Source organism: Lepidothrix coronata, unplaced genomic scaffold, assembly GCF_001604755.1.
Source record: "Lepidothrix coronata isolate B3197 unplaced genomic scaffold, Lepidothrix_coronata-1.0 Scaffold14, whole genome shotgun sequence".
Classification (NCBI taxonomy): domain Eukaryota; kingdom Metazoa; phylum Chordata; class Aves; order Passeriformes; family Pipridae; genus Lepidothrix; species Lepidothrix coronata.
In genome coordinates, this window is record NW_016690194.1 from 6,631,060 (window position 1) to 6,653,317 (window position 22,258).

Sequence of the window (22,258 nt, forward strand, 5' to 3'; positions counted from 1 at the left end):
GAGGGTGTGGTAAACTCGGCTCTTCCTGCCTTTTCAGGGCTTGACATCTTCTCCAGCGGAGGAGGGGGGATGAGCCCAGTTGCCCATCAGAAAGTCAAAAGCCTGCAGAAGTCTCTTAGAATGCGTAAATCATTAACCATTTCAGTCTCTGACAGGGGCCCAGAACTTCCCCCAGCACTCAAGGTGTGGCCCCAGCAGTGCCCAGCACAGGGACGGGCACTGCCCTGGGCCTGTGACACACCATGGCTGGGACAGCACAGGGACCATTGGCCTCTTGCCCACCTGGGCACACCTGGGCTCATGTCCAGCTGCTGTCACCAGCACCCCCAGGGCCTTTTCCAGCTTTCCAACCCCTGTTTCCCCACCTGGAGTGTTCCATGGGATTGTTGTGACCCAAGGGCAGGAACTGGCACTTGGCCTTTTCCCTCACCCCGTTGGCCTCAGCCCATGGATCCAGCCTGTCCAGATCCCTCTGCAAAGCCTTCCTGCCCTCCAGCACATCAACACTCCCACCCCACCTGATATCATCCATGGATTTGCTGAGGATGCACTCAGTCCCCTCATTCAGATCATCAGTAAAGACATTGAACAGGACTGGACCCAGCACTGATCCCTGGGGGACACCATGAGTGATCAGACACCAGCTGGATGTGGCACCATTCCCACCACTGTCTGGGCTGGGCCATCCACACAGTCCTTAACTTGGGAAGATGCACCTGTCCAAGCCATGGTCTGCAGCTTTTGCAGATGCTGTGGGAGACAGTGTCAAAGGCTTTGCTGAAGTCCAGGTGGACACATCCACGTGTGTCCCTCACCCACTAAACGGGTCACCTGGTCATAAAAGGAGATCAGGTTGGTCAGGCAGGACCTGCCCTTCTTAAACCCATCCTGACAACCCATCACCTGGTTGTCCTGTACATGCCGTGTGATCACACTCAAGATGATGAACCTGTTGCAGACATTATTCAGTAATTTTTATTTGCCTTTGGAATCAGACACTGCCATAGAATCACTGACACATTTTGCTTTATGAGTTAATTCCAGTGTGTTTACTAATTGTCTGAAAAGCAAAATAAGAGTGAAAAATATGGGTTTTTTCCACTAGGAACCAATTAAATTAAAAATTACTGCTTTTGTATTGTTAAAATCACAGCTTTTCAATATTCATAACACTGAAGAAAGAGAGAAAATATGATCTACAATTATGCAGTCATTTGGAGGAATATCAAACATGGGAGCGCTGTGAAAGGGAAAAACAACATCCCTGATATTCATGAGCTGTTTTTTGTGTTGCTGTTTAAGGTAGTTCTTCATTCAAGGTCATTCTCCTAAGTGATGTAAAAAACAGTGAGAGGGTTGTGCAGCAGATTTGACAAGAAAATGTGTGGTGGGTAGTCTCAGGAGACTGAACTGGAGTAATCTGGTGTCCACCTGTAATCAGTATGAAAATTGAAGGCTACAAACCACAGTTTGAGCTGTTGAATCATCTGTTTTGTAACTTAGTGCAATTAATCATGATAGAGATGGTATTTGTTACAGAGTCATGAAGTTCAATTTTGGGTAAACCAAATAATTTTATTTATTTCCTGTGTATATGTCACCATGATTATGAGATTTTTCTTACATAATGCCTTTTTTTTTCCTTGTGGTCTCCTGTCTTATTCACTTCATAGGATGGAGATGATCACTCAGTGAATCAGTTCTGGGCAATGAATGAGATTTGTGAGGTTTCTTCCTTTTTTCAGTCAGTCCTTGGCTTCCCTGCTGCAGACATTCTGGTGTGTGCCATTTAATACACTCCTGCATGGAATATGAATATATGAAAATATGAATAGATGAAATTTAGTGTTAATTAATACTAAGTGATGCACACAAAGAAAAACAGTCTGAGCTCTACACCTGAAAGGATTGGCTCAGGACTGAGATTCTGAGGATGACAATAGGTTGTTTCCTTAAATGATCTTGGTACTCAGCAAGAGCCAGAAAGGTAAAGGAAACATCAGGAATTATTAGGAAGGGAAGAGAAAAGACTATTATGGTACCAGAGTATAAATCCAGAATTTGTGTAATGAATAGAAGCCTGGTGAGATTCTGCTGGGGAACACTGTGAAGGTTCAAAAGTGGACAGTTACCTGATAGGAGTCATTTGAGGTTACTAAACTGGCAAAGTAGAACAGGACCAGGATTTGAAATGAGTTGGAGGTTGTGGGAGAGTATTAGGAGGTACAAGTCACCTGTGTGTCTTCTGTTCTCACTGTTGCCTGAAGCCTTCTGGATGTTTTGTATTTTGGTAGTGTTGTTTTGTTGGGTTGTGGTTTTTTTTAGGGGCAGCAGGGGGGGAGGAGTTTGGTTTCGGTGGGTTTTTTAAATTTCTTTTAATTTTTTTTGTTTGTTTATTTAGTTGTTTGTTTATTTTGAGGAGGATTTTTGGGGATTTTCTTCTGGTTGTTTAATGCTGCTTTCCTGGGGTACGATGCCTTTAGCTCTTCTCAATTTCCCATCTCCCAGTTCTGACTGTTCAGGGATGCACTGAGGCAAGCAGGCTAACAGACTCACAGGAAGGCCCTGTAATTACACTCTGTTAGAACCAAACACGAAGAACATTTAATTATCTTCTGTGGAGAGTGCTGGCCATAACATTTTAGAATTGTCCCCATGCTATGACAACTTAGGTACTGATAATTATGCAAAGCCCTGAACAGCTCTCCCATAGTGTACCTTGGCTTTGCTTCTCTTTAGACAGAGGAGCACTGTGGTGGATGTTAACTGTGTATGAAACCTTTCTCTAAATCAGGATGGCTCAGGTTCTTATGCCCTTCAGCAGTTCTTTTCTAACTTACTGGGGTTTGTGCCATTATTTTCTGTTATTTTACAATGAACTGCTTTGATGATGGCAAGCTGTACTACCTGTCCATTGTTTAGTTCATCTGTCTGGTTAACTATTAATCTCTACATATCCTAGAGATGTTTTTGTCTATTCTCTTCCAAAAAATTTGTGTATTCATCATGGCTAGGCTTTGCGAACGAAGATTTGGGAAGGGCTCTACCCAAATTTGCTACAAGCGCGCTGGTGGCTAAAGAGGCCAATGCGAGATAGACAAGACTGGATGCAAAAGGCATAGCAGAAAGATTCTTTGTTTATTTTAACAGCATGATAAAGATAAAAAGAACTACGAAGTGAAAATACAAAAAGTTAAATAAAGCACCCCAGGTGCACAGCTTGGAGCCTGTGTGGATGATAATATGAACAGTAGGGATAAACAGAATATCTTTATCTGTCTTTTCATGTCCTTTCTGTTCTGAGGGTTGAGAAGGATGGCTGGATGGCTCATGGCTTGCTGCAGCTGAAGTGCTCTGTCACCATATAGGTTGTTGCACACCTTCATTCTTTTCCCAATTTATAAAAGTAGGATAATAATAGTAACAGATTCTATCATAGGAAAGGGTTTTATTAGTTTCTTCACACTGTGTTCATACACCTCTGCAAAACTTGATTTCTTGATTTCTGCTTCAGTCAGAGATATCTTCCCAAATCCATACAGAAGTTTTCCAGCAGATCTGCTCTGATATCTGTCTTATAACACAGAAAAGTCCTACATAAATTGTAATGTGAATGGTCTCATCCTAGCGAATATCCTGCTAATCTCTTCTTTTAGCTTTGCCATGAATAGTCCTCGAGTGGAGCTCCAGCTGCAGCGAGCCCTGTCTCTTGGGGAGTGAATTCCTCTTCTTCTCTGACAGTCTGTCACACAGCCAGTGTCAAAAAAAGGAGTGAGACTTGTAACGTGGGAGAGAGGAACCTCCTGCCAAAACACTCACCAATCACTTGTAATTTAGCTGCAGAAATCTTACAGATGTTGCAGGAGTTATGAAACAGCATAAAATCTACACAGCATAAAATCTACACAGCACCCACACAAACCCTAGCATAAAAACAATTTATGTGGAAAATTATTTCTTTCGCTTGTGGATTGTAGAACTTGGAAATTTCACTGATTTATTTTGGTACAATTCTTTCAAATGTGCTATTGTTTGGTCTTTTTTCCTCCTTAACTTTTGATTTATGTCTATTGTGCACAGAATGAGAGCACTGTGTCAGGATCAGCAAGATGCACTGATTTTTAAAGAAAAAAGAAAAAATATCTTTTGGTGTTCATTTACTGAAACTGCTCTCTGTGCAGGCCCTAATACTTGTTAATACTCATAAATCATGAAAGTGTTCTGTGTGAGTAGAACAGATCAAACTTTGCTTGAAATCATTGAATAGTTGTATGGATGAAGCCAAATTAACAAAACAATGCTATTTTTGTGAACAGTACCTACATAAGCTTAACAAACACACAAATTTGTTGTCTGCTAAGAATATCTAACACAACGTGAATAAAAATAGTTAATTCTAAAATCAGTATGTTTATTTTGGAATGGTTCTACTGAACATGGGCTTCAAGGGGACTGTTTTGACAAAGTCTTGAATTCAAGAACTAAACTGATCTTAGGTGGGTTTTTTTAATACTTGAGACAGATAGATTAAAAGAACTTTGAGAAGCTTATTTCTTCCTCAGCTCTAGCTGGAGACCAAAGACCTCCCAACATGAAAAATAAATCTTACACAAGAAGCAAATACTTAAACAAATGAGCTGTTCCCTAATGAACACAGCAGCTGTATTTCAACAGCTCTGTCACCAGATTTTAGCTGAGTATGTTGTATTTCCAGCACGCTTCAAAGTTGCCTTCCTCCTCCTCCTTCTCATCCTCCACTTCCACCTCTTCCAGGGTGTTGACCTGCACTGTAGAGAATATTCTATTTCTTACAAGAACAAGGTGACATTGTGGAAGAGGACGAGAGTGGAATGTGAGCTTGGGATTGGCAGGAGGACATGGCTTCTTTAGTGCAAACATTTGGGTTTTTAAACACATGTGAGAGGGAGAGGAGACAGGGAGAAAAGGGAGAGGAGACAAGGAGAAAAGGGAGAGGAGACAGGGAGAAAGAAGTAGGGGGAAAAAAGAGTCTTTGGGGGAATATCTCTGACAAATATGAGTAGGAAAAAATGCCCCATACTGAGGGGAAGGAAAGATAGGTTTAATCTCTCTAATTTCAGTGATTTAAAGGGGCAATTAAAATTAAAAAAATTAAAAGAATGGAGCTTTGAAGCAACTACAAAAATGAATTGGATCTGTACTATCCCTTTCAATTAACTGACTGAACATATCTCTAGTGCTAAATTACCTTTGGCTTGAGTTATTACCTAAGTATTGTTCAAGAGAGAGAATTTTTCCTAAACCTTCTGTGTTTTGCAGCTGGTACCCTATGAAATCACATTTCCAAAGATCTCCCAAACAAAGAGCCTACCGATCATTTCTTACGTGGGGATAGCACGTAAGCTTCTTTCTTTCACAAAGAAGCAATCTTACTCTAAATTGCCCTCGGTTTTAGGCTAGCAGAACTGATCTGACTGTTTACTAGACTGTTTTGTGGCATCATGGGGTTTTCCACAGCTGTCACAGTCTGCCTGCAGAAGAAATCAGAGCATCCTTTGCACCTGTAGCAGATTCTCCCTGAAGTCAGTGCAAACCCTGCTCCCTTCTTTTGCTGCAGGTGCTAAATTAAAGTGGTACTTCCTTCAGAGCAGTTCAATACACCTGGGCCCTCAAAAGTACCTCCTGGTGCCACTGCCACATGCTCCCACTGCCTATTTCACTCTGTTGACAAAGCATTTAACTGAGCCTGTGAGTTTTGGATTGATGGTCTTGTCATCATGTCACTGTCTATGGAGAGATCGAGGTCCTTTCCTAATCTAAAACTTTCTAAATAAAGTTAGTCATATGCTACTTTCCACTGATTTTTAGTGCATTAGCAGTATGCATAAGTGATGGAAAAGATGTACAAAGGGAAGTGTGTAAGCCTTTTACAGTGTAAATGTCTGATTTATTTTGACTTGGCTATTATTGCATTCTTGATCACTGCCTGGGATGAAACACTGTAGGCCCTTTCTATACTTCCTGTGACGAAAAGCTGCCAAACCTCGATTTTAGAGCAGCTGAATGCAGTTGAGGATAAACAGTGTGGAAATACTTTCGTGAAAGTGTCAACTTCAGGATCCACTGGAATGAACATGGAAAGTCCTCATCTTCTTGGAGGTGCTGTAGGAGTTTGTCAGCTGTAACATACCCCAACTGTAACAGCAATAGCAAATATAGATGGACTTTTGTAAATTACAGCTATGGTTTCTAAAATGACAAATCTGCAGAAAGCTACATAAGCGCTGGAGTTGAGCCAGATGGGTCCTGTGAGCTCTCAGTGTGACACATTGTACCCCTGCTTTATTACTGGCACAATACTAGAGGGATGGAAATTAGCTGAAAGTAGTAATTCATGTTTCATAGAGAGCTACAGTGGGTCATGTGTGGGGCTTTCCATTCTGATAAATCAGTCACAGCTTGATTAAGACTGACTTCTTATTTTCCAAGATAAAAATTACAATGAGAAAGTTTCACAGAAGATTTCAGGGAGAGCTACTTGGCTTATTTTGGGTTGTGACCAGTGGAACTGCTCCGCAGTCATTTGAACAACTTGCCAGCTCCCAGTGTGACAATATTTTTGTTTTGTTTGTTCTGGCAGAAGCACTAATTGGAGTAATGGAACGATGCAACTCGTGCCAAATGACACAGGGCCCTGTGTGCTTGCCGGTGGGTCTGTGTGCTGGATGCAGCTGTGCCAGGAGGGGCCTGCACGTGCAAAATAATGCAGGCATGCCCTCCCAGTGGGATCCTGTTGGTCCCCGAGATGGAAACCACGTAAAAACACTCATTATGCTTTTAAAAGATGCAGTATTTCCTTGGTTGTCACCATCCTGCAGACAGAGTATATAGTTCTGCATTCAAGGATATCAGATGTGCTGTTCAGTGAGTATTTCCCTAATTCTGAACAGTGGCATTACACCATTACATTTCCTGAGGCAGAAGTTGTAGAGTAGGCAGCTGAGTTTGTAAGGAATTTGGTAAAGATTGGAACGAAGCAAGGTTTGTAAGGGAGATTTTTGCTTTCTTTTTTTCATTGTGCGAGGACAGGCAGAGAGATTTCCTTGGTATGATGAATGTTGTGTGAAAGGCAAGCACATGATATCTGATGTGATAGCAAGCAGGATTCTATATTATGTGGCTAGCTGTGTAATCCACTTCTGTGCTGAGCTAAATGCTTCCAATTGCATCAGTGGTTACATGCTGACCTTTGGAAAGGTGTGTATTTCCTCCTGACTTTGTACATAAGTATCTGTGTTTAAGCAAAACTAGAAAATGTGTGTCTTTTTCTAGTTGATAATCAGTATAATGCCATGAACTTCACTGTTAGTAATTTTGCACTCCAGTAATTTTCTGGATTATAACTTCTCATTCCTTGTACTGGAAAAGCTTTGTGGAACTTCCTCATTCTGAATCCAGACCAAAAATAAAGCAATTGTGATGGTGATAACCCAATAATGATTGAGATGAGACTATTTGGAAGAAGATCCTAATTTTAACTGTGCATCTTCAGGTCATGGGTTCCCACATGGAACTCCCGAGATTGAATTTGAGGGCACCTGCCTCATGTCAGAGGTGCAGGGTGCCATCAAATCATGCCATGCTTATCAATCCCACTTGTGTTCTGACCCTCCCCAGTCCCCCCTTTCTGTCAGGGATCTAAGATACTTAGTTTCCAGAAAGAAAAGAGTTGGTGTAGGATTTGCTAAACTCCTCTGGTCTTTTATGCAGGGCAACCAAGATTTTTTAACTTGTCAATTTTGTTTGACTAATGGCTCTAGTTAGGAACTGGGAACACATTTTGATGAGATTGCCAGACCCACTTCTTCATAGAGGTGTGAGAAGCATTGAGACCTGAACACTGAACTTTCTTAGCGCTCCCATTTCAATTAAAAAACCTCCAAATGGGAAATACTCATTGAGTTACTCCACAGCTGACACTGTTCTTCACTGAAAAAAGGTTTTGTGACAAAACCCCCCTGGTTTAGACCCAACCATGATTCCTTCCTGAGGCTGGGGTGTTATCAGGAGCTGCCCAGGTGTCGTTGCCAAAGCAGGGTGACCAGGGCTAACACTGTGATGTTCAAAATGAGTTGAATCTTCCCTTGCAGTTTTCTTAGAGCAATAGCTTTGAGTTAAAACAGTGACTTGAAAATGAAAGTTTGTCTCATGTGATCTCTGCCCTGGAAGTTAAGAAACAGGGGAAAATGGCAATTTTATCTTTTTCAATTTAGCAAAAGTTTATGATCTCCCACTTATATTTATGTATTCCTGGATTTTGAATGACAGTCTTATTCTAGTTTGTTAGAGGAGCTGGCTAATCAGGAAATAAGTATTTTCTCTGGACATTTCCTGAGTTACAGATTTGTAAATTCTGTATTTCCTGACCTATTGCACTAAATCCCTGGCAGATGCAGTGCTGTGCATAGGGTGAATTTCACCCACCCCCCTTGAGCCTAACTGTTGCTTGAATCATCAGTATTTGTTTAGGCTTCCATTCTGGCCCAGTCCTAAATGGTCTGGAAGCTGCTTGTGAGATGGATGTTTTGTTCAGAGATTTTTTGATGCCTGTTATGCATCCTGCCAGTTTTTGTTTTGCCTGACAGTCAACTACCCGTTCACAGATGGTCTGAAAAATGATACATTTGGCTCTTTGCAATTATTGCCTCCTTTCCATTTAACCTTTATGCCTATTAACATTAAAAATAACATGAATAATTCCACAAACTACTTCCTTTAACTTAAAAAGCCCAGAGGAACTAAAGGTAAAAATTCCCAAAGCCACTTTTTTGTAATTTTTCTCTTTCTAGCTGTACATTGACTTTAAGTCTTTCTTTGTGGTAGGGCAACACTAAGCATTTTGAAGGTCTGAAAGCTTACTTTGAATATTTCTTGAAACAACTGTGAGCATTATGCACTAAAGATCTGCTATACTTTTCATATTGATAGCAGAGCAAGTCATGAGTTTAGATGATGTGTAATTAAGGAAATCAAGAGCCAGGGATCATTTGAAATGTAGAAATACATCAGCAGGTAAAAATTGCTTATATGCTCCCTGAAGACAAGGAGACGTAGCAGGAACACAGGCAAACACAGTTGACTGATGAATAAATTCAAAGAAATACCAGATGCAGTGTTGCCATTTTTGTAATTATTCATGGAAGATAATTCAAACATTGCTGCAGTAAAAAAAGAAGGTGTCTGAGGTGTACTAAAGAGTCACCAATACAATTGTTAAGGGAGACTGTTCAAAAAGGCTTTTATTCTTTGCCAGTCATTCCCAATAGTTCTTTTATATAAGTCATAGGAAAAAGTTCTGCTGTCACATTGCACATTTGTCATGACATTGTGAAATCTGAAAACACAATTGGCAGCAACAGCCTTTGAAATTCAGGATCTGTTCTTTCCTAGAGATACATCTATTAAAAATGGCACAAGATTTGGATGGTTTTGCCTAAGATTTCACTAGAAAAAATGGACTTGGGAGTTTACACATGCATGGACACACAAACGGCTCTTTGTGTGCAAAGAAATACGATTTTGAAGATGTATACGGGTGTACCAAAATTTAGAATTAAGTTTGGTGATGACATTGACTCCTTTTTCTCTCTCCTTGCTGTTGCTAAAAGAAGAAAAGAAGAGGATGTTCTTCTGTTGCTGCTGAATTTTAGCTTAAAAAAATGAAGATTATTAGGGTTTTGTTACTCTGAATTACTGATTTTTAGTAAGAAGTTGTGTAATTTGTAACTGCAAGTATGTTTTCAGTCTTCATCAATCTTTAAAGATTTCTTTTTCAAGATCGAGACTCTGATGTGGTCTCCTGAGAGAATATCTCCATTAAAACCCCAGAAATCTCAAGTGTGTGTGCTAGTTATACCTATAGCAGTAACCCTTTTTTTTAGGACTTCTCAATGACAAATTTTCAGATTTTAATATTTCTTTGGGTTAAAAGGAATAATTTCATCCTTTGTAGTAGTCATGCTATAAACATATAATATCATAGATTATCATCATTGTCAGAGCAACCTTGGTGTTATTGTGAGGAGAGAAAATAGTATCTTGATCTTAAAAGTATTCTATAGCCACTTGCCTTTTTCTCCCATCCATTAAACTAAAATTGTTTTGCTGGACTGATATATTTTTAGACTGCTGGATTTAGTTCAAGTTCACATAATCGTGACATGACTGCTTTATCTCAGTGCTATGTTCTTTATATTTCTCTGATTAGAAAAAGCCTTCCTAAAGCAAGGGTTATGTAAAAATAGTTCACCAACCTTTCCCTTAAATATTTTGCAGATATTAAACACAGTCACTACAACTCTATCTGTGTTACACTATTGTACACAGCTGGTGCATGTGAGTCCATGGGATTTACCTTAATAAGACTATAATCCCTTGATTTCATTTGATAGTTAGATAGTATATGTGGCAGAGGCTTTAGGCAGAAGAATCAAATACATACTTGGAATTATTTCTGACGTGGGTGGTTACAACAGGGATTTTCAGTGGCATATTTCCTAGAACAAAATTATTTCATATGTCCCAAGGACCAGTGAAAGTGAAATTAAATGCCTGAAGTGCATTGTACTCTGGACTTCTTCTGGGTTTCAACAGTCATTTCTGACTCCATGAGTTTATAACCCCTTTGTGAAACAAACTTGAAGCCTGACAAAGTGAAAAATTAAATATTCCACTCATAAACTGAGGCAGACAAAAGATTGTGGCTTGATGTTATAGCTCCTGCTTTCAAGCCTCAGATTGCTTATATAGAAAAGCACAGAATGGTTTAGTTTGGGAAAGACCTCTAAGATCATTTAACAATAACTAAAAAAAAAAGAAAGGATTGTGTTATTGATCAAATATGCTGTACTTCATGCAGTGAATGAGATCTTATCATCTTCACGCTTCTTTTCATCTCAGTTATTATGGTTTTCTTCTCCAGCTCTGCCATTTTTCAGCTGGCTAATGTATGACAACCTGATATCATAATTAAAAAAATGAAAAAGAGGGCAGAATCACTGGTAGTTTAGGTTTCTTATCAACATTAAGATACTCTCTGTCCCTTATCTAAAATGCGTGAAACGCGATTATTTGCTCGAGAATGTATGACCAATAAAGATGGGTGTCTATAAACATCCAAACTTTCTTAGATATGTCAAAGAAAAAAATATATGATTAGTTTTTTTAGGCTGCTTATATATTGGGAAGGCTTTTTTTTTGTCCTGTGTATATTGGAGAGGCTTTTTCAGTTTTAATCTGTGGAGGAAAACTGTTCTGCTCCAAGCCTGGGGTTTGTATTTATTCTTTATTCAGGTCAGAAAGTAGCACTGATGTTTCCTAAGCCTAAGTTTTCTGGATTCAAACCAGGCTGAATCGTGAAACTGGCCTACAACCCTTGAGCGTATTTATCAGAAGAAAGAAAAAAAATCCCACAAGACAGAGAATTCCGTTTGAGACTCTTTTTTATTATTTGTCATCTATCTGGTGAGCCATGAATGTTCTCCTTCCACCTTTCTGGGACTCCAGGGTTTGTTGGGACCTCCCCAAAGGCTGGAGTGCAGTTTTCTCCCATGTTAGTGCTACCACAGCTTCAGTGCACGATTTCAGGGTAGTTCATTGAAACTAACATGTCAAATCTATTTCTGAAATGAAGTGGGTTTTTTTTGCTAAGAAAGACATCAGAAACTTGTTGAAGTCACTGTTCATGACTTCAAACTACTTACCACTAATTCTTGTGAAAGGAGTTCTTTTTGTGTAGATAAACGCTTGAAAATGGATATATCATCAAAATTTTTGTCATGTTAATTACTGTGGTCAGGCATCATGTGCTGCTGTATTAATCTTAGACTCATAGAATGGATTGGGTTGGAAAGAATCTGAACAGACCATCCCATTCCACCCCGCTGCCATGGGCAGTGACACCTTCCACTAGATGCAGAAATACAAAATGCGGAGAATACAGTTGCTGTAACTAGAGTGAGAATTTTTGACATCTTGAGTGAAACAGAAAAGCAAATGCTCGCGTTTAGTTTTTTTAAAATATCCAGTGCAAATTTAACATAACACAAACATTGCTCTTGGGTGAGGTGGATTTTAAAGGTGAGATAATGTAGACTGCTGATAGAGTCATGTTTGTCCAGTAGAACAAGAAAAAGCAGGGCAGGATTTTGCTATAGGGACTTGTTAGTAGCTTTTGAGTACGGTCTGCTCTCTGTCTCACACTGACATGTGATGAGATGTTTGCATCTGGTCCCGAGTGCAGCAGTTCCAAAGGTAGAATCATTGGAGGCATCAGTTTTCCTTATGAATGGAATAGATAATGACATCTACCACTGAAGTGTGCTCTGGTCTTATGTATAAGGTATTGCAATAATTTAATCTGATTTTGTCCACAGGTGTTGAGATCTATGTCTATTCAGCACCTATTTTTTTAAACTTTGGTGATAGCAGAAGCTATAAAAATATCAGTTTTTTATTGAAGTGCACATAAGAAAAACATGTGAAGGTGAAACTGCATTTTGCATCACATAATCTTAAGACAAGTATGTGAACAGAGTGATTAAATAATATTGAAAGAGGTATTTCAGTGAAACTAGAAATGCTGGCAGGTTAATGTCATGTTTGACAGCCTGTGGTGGAAGTTCTGCATCACCATTATGTGCAGATACTATTTGTGGAAGCAGCTTATATTAATCTCAAGAGATAATGGTGAAAAACATTACTTGAAAGTAGCACTCACTGAAGCAACTGCCCACTAAGATGATTAATGATTAGAAATACTGCTGATATTTCTGATGTGGAAAGATTGCTTCCTTCAGTAGAGGAATGGATATTTACCATGGAGTGCTTCAGATTATTCCACCGTGGGGTCTGGATGTGGGCAGGTCCATCCAGAATCCTAATTAAATTAATTAGTTATTGTCAATGTGCACTCTCAGATTTATAATGAAGCGGAGAGGACTGAGGGAGCTCAACCTAGAGAAAAAGAGGTTCAGTGGGGACCTTTTCACTCTCTACAACCCCTTGACGGGAGGGTGGAGGCAGAGGGGGATCAGGGTCTGCTCCCAGAGAACAGGGGACAGTATGAGAGGAAATGGCCTCAAGGTGTGCCAGGGGAGGCTTAGATTGGATAGCAGGAAGAATTCCTTCACAAACAGGGCTGTCCAGCCCTGGCACAGCTGCCCAGGGCAGGGGTGGAGTCTCCAGCCCTGGCCAGATTTAAAAGCCTTGTGGATATGGCACCTGGGGACATGGGTTAGTGGTGGCCTTGGCAGTGCTGGGGGAGTGGTTGGACCTGATGATCTTAGAGCTCTTTGCCAACCTAAATGATTCTGTGACTGTGATTTTATTTTGTAATGTTTCAAACCACACAGATTTATAGCCTAGGTAGCTAAAAGTGCCTCCAAGGAAAGTCAGAGACAGCAACAATATTATGCCAGGGACTTTATAAGCAGAGTTAAAAACTGTTCCTAGCCCCAGAATAGGTGGGAAAAGTATGTGGGGAGTAACAGAGTGCATGCAGCACTACTAAAAGGTTAATGGAACCTGCTTGGAAGGATGTTGTCATAGATGTTGTCAGAATTGTGATGGAACTCTTGTTCCTTGCAAATCAACACCTGAGCCGTGGCTCACAACTCCAGTCTGTGGACACCTTTTGCAGTGTAGGGAGCAGGTGGCACATGGGTTATCCATCAGTGGTGACGTGAACCTTCAGAACCAGTCAGGTTGTGCACTCTTCGAAATATGCATGAATGAGTGGTCTGTGCACATGGAATTGTTGCAGTTGTCATGATGGCTCGGGTTTTTGTTTGGATGGGTATTAGGAGGGTATTAGGTGGGCAGATAGAGGAGGGAGGAGCAGCGGTAAACTGAACCATTAGGAGGAATTTGCAGTGGGAAATGGCACCATTAAAGTCCACTGATGCTGCTTGAAGAATGTCTGTAGTGGCCTCACCAGATCTTATTCCATGGTCATCCCCTTTGCAGTTTCTGTCCCAAAATCCATGTGGCTTTGAAAGTTACGAGGACCAAAACTAGTGCTAGCCATGGACTTGGTTTTGCACGTTTCTGCTTCTACATTAATGCAGTTCAGGCAGTAAGTTTTTATTAGGATTTTGTTTAGAGCTTTTTATCAAAGTTAGAAGACCAAAAAGTAACAATACTTATGTGTTTTTCTCTGAGTTTTGTAAATCCCTGAAATTAACACCAGTCTTCATAGTCCTTGAGTACCTTTTCCCTTACATGTTTTCAGCTTTTGGTTAATGAAAAGATCTGTTCAGTGGCTGTCAGAACTAGAGATTTCTTTTGTTTTCACCTTTAATATTGACTGACTTTTCTTTAGGTCAGTAGTATGACATAATTTCATAGAATCAGGAGTGATAAAATCCTGTGCTTTAAATGTTGGGGGTTTAGCTGTTGCTGTACTGACTGGAAGGGGGCTGCCATGTTAGTTTTGAATAGATTTGCCGATACATATCAATGCATAACTTTACACTTATAAAGTGTATTTTTACCTATTCACTGATATGAATAGGTAAAAATGGTGACTCTTGTCTGTCATCATGGCTAGGCTTCGCGAACGAAGATTTGGGAAGGCTCTATCCACATTTGTTATAAGCACGCTGGTGGCTTATGAGGCCAATACGTGACAGACATATCCGATTGCAAAAGGCACAGCAGAAAGACTCCTTAGATGGTGTATTCTGCAATACACAGTTCTTTCTGCGTTGCCTTTTTTCCTCGAGAGTGATCCTGCGTGTGTTCTCGAAGGAGACAGCTGCATTATAGATGGCGTGTCTCCAGGCCTCCCGATTTGAGGCCAGAGTAGACCAGTTATGGTGATCAATATGGCCAAGGCTGAGATGTTGTTTCAGGGAGTCCTTGTATCTTCTCTTTTGGGCTCCTCTCTTGCGGTAGCCAGTGGCAAGTTCACCATAGAGCAGGATCTTAGGGAGGCGGTGGTCCTTCATCCTTGAGACGTGCCCTGCCCATTGCAGCTGTGTTCTCAGTAACATGGCCTCTATACTTGTGACAGCTGCTTGTTCTAGAACAGATGTATTGGTCACGTAATCTGACCAGTGGATGTTTAAGATTGAACGGAGGCAGCGTTGACGGAAGCGTTCTAGGAGACGCAGGTGGTGGCGATAGATGACCCATGTTTCGGAACCATATAAGAGAGTAGACAACACTATGGCTTTGTAAACACTGATCTTGGTGCTTTTCTTCAAGTGTTTATTACGCCATACTCTTTTGTGGAGTTTTCCAAAAGCACTGTATGCCTTTGCTAACCTGTTGTCTATCTCTCCGTCGATCTTACCATCTGAGGAGATGAGGCTGCCTAGGTAATTAAACTGCTGGACTGATTTGAGCTCTGATTGGCCAATGGTGATGTGGGGATGATGGGGGACTTCCTGAGGTGCAGGTTGATGGAGGACCTCTGTCTTCTTTAAGCTGACTTCCAGCCCAAAGAGCTCAGCAGCATCTGCAAAGCAGGATGTTAAACGCTGCAGGGCTGCTTCTGTATGGGCGACAAGGGCGGCATCATCAGCATAAAGCAGCTCCCGGACAAGATGGTTTAAGGTCTTGGTGTGGGCCTTCAGTCGCCTTGGGTTGAATAGACTTCTATCAGTACGGTATCGAATGTAGATACCGTCCTGATCATCGAGGTCTGCTGTGGCCCTTTGGAGCATCATGCTAAAGAAGACGGTGAATAGGGTAGGAGCAAGAACGCAGCCTTGTTTCACACCATTCTTAATTAAAAAGGGCTCAGAAAGTGTGTTGCCATATCTGACTTGGCTGTGCTGATCCTCATGGAGTGAGATGATCATTTTAAGGAACTTGGGGGGACAACCTAAACGTTCCAAAATCTGCCACAGACCTTTTCTGCTCACAGTATCAAAAGCCTTGGTGAGGTTGACAAAGGTTACATAGAGACCTTTGTTCTGTTCCCTACACTTCTCTTGCAGTTGTCTGAGGACAAATACCATGTCTGTGGTGCTCCTGTTGGCTCTGAAACCACACTGACTTTCAGGAAGGATTCCTTCTGCTATAGTGGGTATTAGTCTGTTCAAGAGTATTCTTGCCAGGATTTTGCCAGCAATGGAGAGCAGAGTAATACCACGATAGTTTGAGCAATCTGATTTAATACCTTTCTTCTTATACAAGGTGATGATGACTGCATCACGAAGGTCTGCTGGTAGTTCACCGAGCTCCCAACAGCGCACCACAAACTCGTGAAATTTGGTATGGAGTGCAAGGCCCCCATGTTTCCAGACTTCAGGTGGAATTCCATCAACCCCAGCTGCCTTGCCGATTTTCACCTGCTGTATGGCCTTGAGGGTTTCTCCTAAAGTGGGGGCAGTATCCAATTCATACTTTACTGGTTGTTGTGAGATGGACTGAATTGCTGAGTCTCGGACTACACGGTTGGTACTGAAGAGAGTCTGAAAGTGTTCAGACCATCGATTCAGAATGGAGGTTTTATCTGTTAGAAGGGTTTGACCATCAGCGCTGAGTAGAGGGCTTTGTACCTGGTATGTAGGCCCGTATGCTGTTTTCAAGGCCTCATAGAAACCTTTGTGATCACCTGTATCTGCACATAATTGAGTTTTTTCAGCAAGATCGATCCACCACTTGTTCTAGATGTCATGGAGTTCTCTTGTCTGTAGTTTTAGTGAAAAAATCCAATTGCCTCAGGATGGTCCAAAGACTCACTCTATTATTCTTCAGCATAATTGTCTCTGTCTTCAGCCAAACTCTCTTGAGATGATACTAAAGCTGCTGAATGTGGAGCCCACTTGGGTTCTGCTGTTACTCAAAACAAGTCCTGAGGTAAAACCTTGATGTAAAACCTTGAGGTAAAGCCAGGCATCCAAATGGGAGGACTCTGAGTCAGAGAACAGTGGGTATTCCACTCCCTTCCCTTTCCACAAGGAAATGTCATAAATATTATTTTCTTCAGCATGAATCTGCAGGTTTAAGTCTTGGACAGTGAGTGTTGCTTGTGGATTTTTGGATTCATTTTTGTTTGTGTAAAGAACAATACGTTATAAATCCTTTGTGAAGAAGGAAACAACATCTTTCTGAGTTGTTTGGTATTAAAGAATGAGATCAGAATGGAGTTAGTAGATTTCCAGTTTTATTTTGGAAAAAAAAATGCATTTTGCTGATTTATTTGAAGTCCTACACCTGAAGATGTGCAAGGAATCACCATCATGGAGTTAAATTCACATGTGCATCTGTGTTCACCTGAGTTCTTTCCTTACGCCACTGGAGATCTCCATTTATAGGTTCAAAGCATGAACATTAAGTACTGAGAATATGGATCAGAATGAATGCGTTGCGCGTTCTCTGGAACAAGCTAATTACTGCTTGAAAATTGATGAAATTCTGAGGACCATAAAATTTTGCTGAAGTGATCTCTGAAGGCTTTAATTTTTTCCTTTCCTCATTTTATTCTTTTTGTAGCTAACTGGAAACTATCTCTGTAGGCTTCTCTCTCTTTTCCTTCTAGCTCACTGAAACTTCTTTTCCTTAATGTTATCTTCACACAGACTTTGCTGCTTTAATATGTAATTTTCATTGTGACTTTCACTGCTGCAATTAAGTGACTAATTGAACAGTTTATAATGTGTATTCCTAACTGCTTGTACAATAGGTTAACTGTGAAAGGCATAGAAAATTAACACACAAAAAATGTTGCCTTGTTACCTTTTACTCAGAAAAGCCTCAGAGATTTTCTTTATTTTTCTCTTTATAGTCAGTGAAACTCCTGAAAATACTTCATTGTGAAACTTTCTTTGATATTGAATCTTAGATGTCACCCACAGTGTAATATGCCAGAGTTTAAAAAATGCCCATTAGCATAAGCGTAGAAAATACTTTTGGGGGTTGGGATCTAACTGACAGTAATAGATGTAAGTTTCTAGCTCATCTTTCCAAAAATGCAGAGCAGCAATTTGGATTTTCTGGATTGTCTTTAATGAAAATAGTGCAAAACTAAGACTAGCCTTTAAAATACCTCCAATGGGTTTATCACAGAATAAATAGAATTTTAATCTGCCTTTGCTATTTATAATAATACAAGGGCTCTCAAACAGCTTTTATGCCAAAAAAAAGTAAAGTTCTGGTCACACAGAAAGGTCTTTCCAGCTGTTACTGGTCTGTGCACTGAGTGAAATGGAGAGCACAGTATAAGATCAAATCTAACAGAAAGTTTTAAAAATTTAAACTTCTCGAGTATATCTTCTGAGTTATCAATTTCTAAAAGAAATTCAGGGGTTTAATGTAGCAATTTTATTGATATTAAAATAGTGTAATCATACTTTTATCATACATTTTTTATTTATGTTAAATCTGCAGCAGAATGAAAAGAGAAAGAAGAGATAATGTGCATGTAGGGAGAAAGTTCCTTTTTTGTTTTTAAAACTATTTCTTTATAAGTAAATATTGCTGACAAAAAAAAAAAAGTTGTCTTTAAAAGATGTTTGGGGAAATGCTGCAGTTGGCATGTGTATGTTTCCAGGCAGCAGTGGCCATAAATGTGCTTTCCATATACCTTCCCACCTTCATGTCATCCCAGTGGTAAAAAAAACAAATAACTTATTTAACAGTGTTAGTTAATAGAGCCTGTACAGTACTGCTCTTATCAAGGAAGATTTATTATGTTGGCGTTTTTCTCCTGTCTGTTTAAACTACTCTCTTCCCCTTGTTCTTTACCAGTTCTGAAATTCACCTGTTTCCCTTTCGTAAATCATACTTTCTGTAATTTGGTTGACTGCAGGCCTGTTTTTGGTCTAGTCCTGGTTCTTACTGTAAAATTCTTCCATACTGGAAAACAAACAAACAACTTTTTTTTTTTTTAAATTCACTTTATTTCTTTATAAATTTTATTTTGTTTCTTCCATGCTGAAGGGAGACGTTGATATTTAGTGACACATCTTTCTAAAACTGAATGCCGACCCAAGGAGGTGTCTGTATTAGTCTGTATTGTGATGGGCAAGGCTGTATTCTGCTGATCTTGTGTTCTACTGATCTTGCAGAATTTCATCGGTCTAAATGGCCACATTTCACAGCCTGGGAGGCACCTTTCCTCTTATTGCACACAGATATTCTATAAGCTTTCAGTTTACCAAAATTACTCACACTCTATTCGAATTTTTGCCACCTCCACAAACTCCAAAGTGTGTTTTTTTCCTACCCAGGGTTTAACAACTCCGAGCGCACGTGTGACAAGGAGTTCATCATACGCAGAGCGGCCACGAACCGCGTCCTCAACGTCCTGCGACACTGGGTCTCCAAACACTCACAGGTATTCTCCCCCTCAGACACATAACCCTGGACTGATTTGTCACAGTCGCAGCTTGGCTGAGTTGATTTGACTGTGTTAAACCACTTGTGTTTTCATACAGATATTTATTTATTTATTTGTTGTGAATCGTGCATGGAAAGAGTCACCAGTTCTTTGTGTTGGTCTCCTCTGTAAACCATGATGGGACTGTAGGTCTGATTTGTTTGCAGAGGAGGGAAGGGATCTGAGTGGTTGGTGGAATTTCATAGATCAAAAAGTCCTTTAAGATGCTAGGTGGGAAAAATGTTGGAAGAATTTGGTATACATGCAGAAGATACCAGGGAAATTGTTGAAAGAAACAAAGGAGGGAGGAAGACAAAGTGAGGTGGAGACAAGGAAGAAAGGGAAGGAAGGGAAGCAAGGAAGGAAAAGGAAGGGAGGGAGGGAGACAGGCAGGGAGAGAAGGAGGGAGGGAAGGAAGGAAGAAGTGAGGGCACTTTGCAAGCAATATATAAACTGCTTTGTTAGTACATGCTAATAATAAAGAATACTTCATTTCAAGAGCTAAATGTACCCATGTCAAACTGTCTGATGTCAAATCAATTCCCTTTTCCCTATTGAACTGGCTTAATTTTCATAGAGGTTGTTTCCTAGAGAATGAAGTCAGTAAGAAGATGTGTGAGAAAATTGGTTGTGTTTGAAAAGCTGAACAGCCCAGAAGAGATTAATAAAACCTTTCTTGGTATCATGGGAGTGATTAAACATTTTGAGTTACTGGAAACAGCCTATGTACACCAAGTTTTGTTTGACTACCTGTTAAATTAAAATCAGAATCAAGAGCATCTTGAGCTGTAATAGGAGTGGCAGCAGTCTGTCATTACAGTTCTGTGTTGCTGTTCTGTACTTGCTGTGTTCCTGCCACAGTTCCCATTAAATAACTGCTGTGCTAAATAAAAGATGGTTAATTTATGTGATTGTGAAAATGTTAGGAATCATCAGACTTTATCTACATTAAGCAACATCTACAACTAGTTTCACTGAAGTTTACATTTCAGAGCTGATCCTGTCTGAGTTGTAATGATTCTCTATTATAAGCAAAAAGTAACTATGAAGAGTCCAAGCATACTCTGCATTGTCATAATTTACCAAAAATAACACTTTCTCTCCTTAAAAATACAAGTGTTCTCTGTTTTCATTTCAAAATTATCCATGATACGCAAAAATGTAACGTTCTCCTGTATACTTTTGCATCTTTTGTGTAACATTTACAAATGTGATTCTTTTAGAAATATGAAGAGGACAAAGATAATGATTAGTAGTTCAACACTGTCCATTTTCAAAGGGGAAGCTATTACCTGGACTCCCTAGTCTGCCACTGCCTTATATTCTTTCCATGGCAAGGGTGTCAGATTTTAATTCTCTATCTCTCTTAGTTCATTATTCCAGTATAGCAGGTATTTTAAAACGCAAGAGCTTTGGCACGGAAAATAAGAAATGCTACAGCAACAGAGTATTTAATGAGCATTTTGTGTTGTTTACTTGTGAGACTAGTAAGAGAGAAAGGACAGCAGACCTAAGCAAACCAGAAAAGACTGTCTAGTTCCTGCCAGAAAATTATGGGACAGGACTGCTTCAAGGAAGACAAGTGAAGAATTGCTGTCTGGCCAAATAGTGTGAAATGTTGGCAGTAAAAGATGGATAGTCCTGGGAGAGCAGGAGCTCTGAGCTTATTTTACAATAAAAACACAAACTGCAAACCAGAGAACCCTGAGTGACCAGTGTCTGCTGAAAAAAATGCTTACTCAATTTCCAAACCGACAAAGCAATATAAGCTTTAAAATTTTTTAAGAAAAGCAGACCTGCCAAAAACTTTCATACATTTTGAGGTATTTGCATTGTTCTCTGGCTACTCATCAGTCCGGTCTAGTGGAACCGCCATGGCAGAAACGAGATGACTTTTAAGGTCCCTTCGAACCCAAACCATTCCACAAGTCTATGATTCCATGACTACTACATTTGAGACATCCTTCATCTTCATGAGCAGCCAATGGCAGGTTTTATTCTCAAAAAGAGGGCAGGTTTTATTAATTGAAAAAAAAAAAAAAAGAAATCAGTGGATATTTGCAAAGTTTAACATACGATTTTGATACTGTTTTCCCTCCACCTGGCTTTGAATTTGCTTTTGGTGCAAAAACTTCCAGCACAAAATAGGCAATTTCTCTCTGTCTGGTAGACTGTTCTCCTTGTGATGTCCCTAAATCCTTGTAGTCATCGCTGGCCTGCACTGCTATAAAACGTAACCTACTACACACTTTTTTCTGCCAAAATGCCACTTCCTTATCACTAGATGCAAAGAGAAGCAAAGACAACAGACATGAAGAGTGAGGCTTTCTTTATTTCTCCTTTTTGGGTGTGAGATACTACTGCAGACGTGCTTAGTGCTGCAGTTTGTGAATAATTCTGCAGCATAACTGACTCTGTCTTGGTGCTCTCTGATTCACCAGTGACAAGTCTGCCTACGTTATTGTCCTGATCTGTTGGGCTCTATTGGGTGCAACATAAAGAGACTCACATGCAACCGTGTGCTAAAGGGCTCTTACGTATATCATCCCACTTCATTATTCCCTGCTCTCCATTCATCCCTCTGGAGCCCTTGGCTTGTTTCTGCTGCTGCTCTGTGTGTAATAACAATGGGTCAGGGTTGGTGCATGACCCCAGGGATGGAGGAATTATGCAAACAAATGGTTCAGAGCCTTGTGTTTACTCTGCTCTAGAAAATCCTTGACCAGGGTTTGGAAGGTCTTTGCTGGGCTATGGAATCAATTACCTTCCTACACTATTTTCCCACTATGTCAAAACCTGCTTTGTTTTTGTTTAAATTTATCTGAGCATGGACAGCATTTAATATGTAAAATTGTCTGTGACCAGGAAACAGAATCATTAAAATTAACA

General features: G+C 40.1%; 1 protein-coding gene across 2 annotated transcripts in view; it reads left to right on the plus strand.

Moving 5' to 3' along the window:
* Positions 1-22,258, plus strand: part of RASGRF2 (Ras protein specific guanine nucleotide releasing factor 2) — a 123,906-nt gene that overhangs the window by 77,307 nt on the left and 24,341 nt on the right. For both annotated transcript variants that reach the window (XM_017806114.1, XM_017806113.1), the window contains exon 18: positions 19,221-19,327. In XM_017806114.1, coding sequence (XP_017661603.1) covers positions 19,221-19,327 — 107 coding nt within the window. The remainder of the gene's footprint in view (positions 1-19,220; positions 19,328-22,258) is intronic.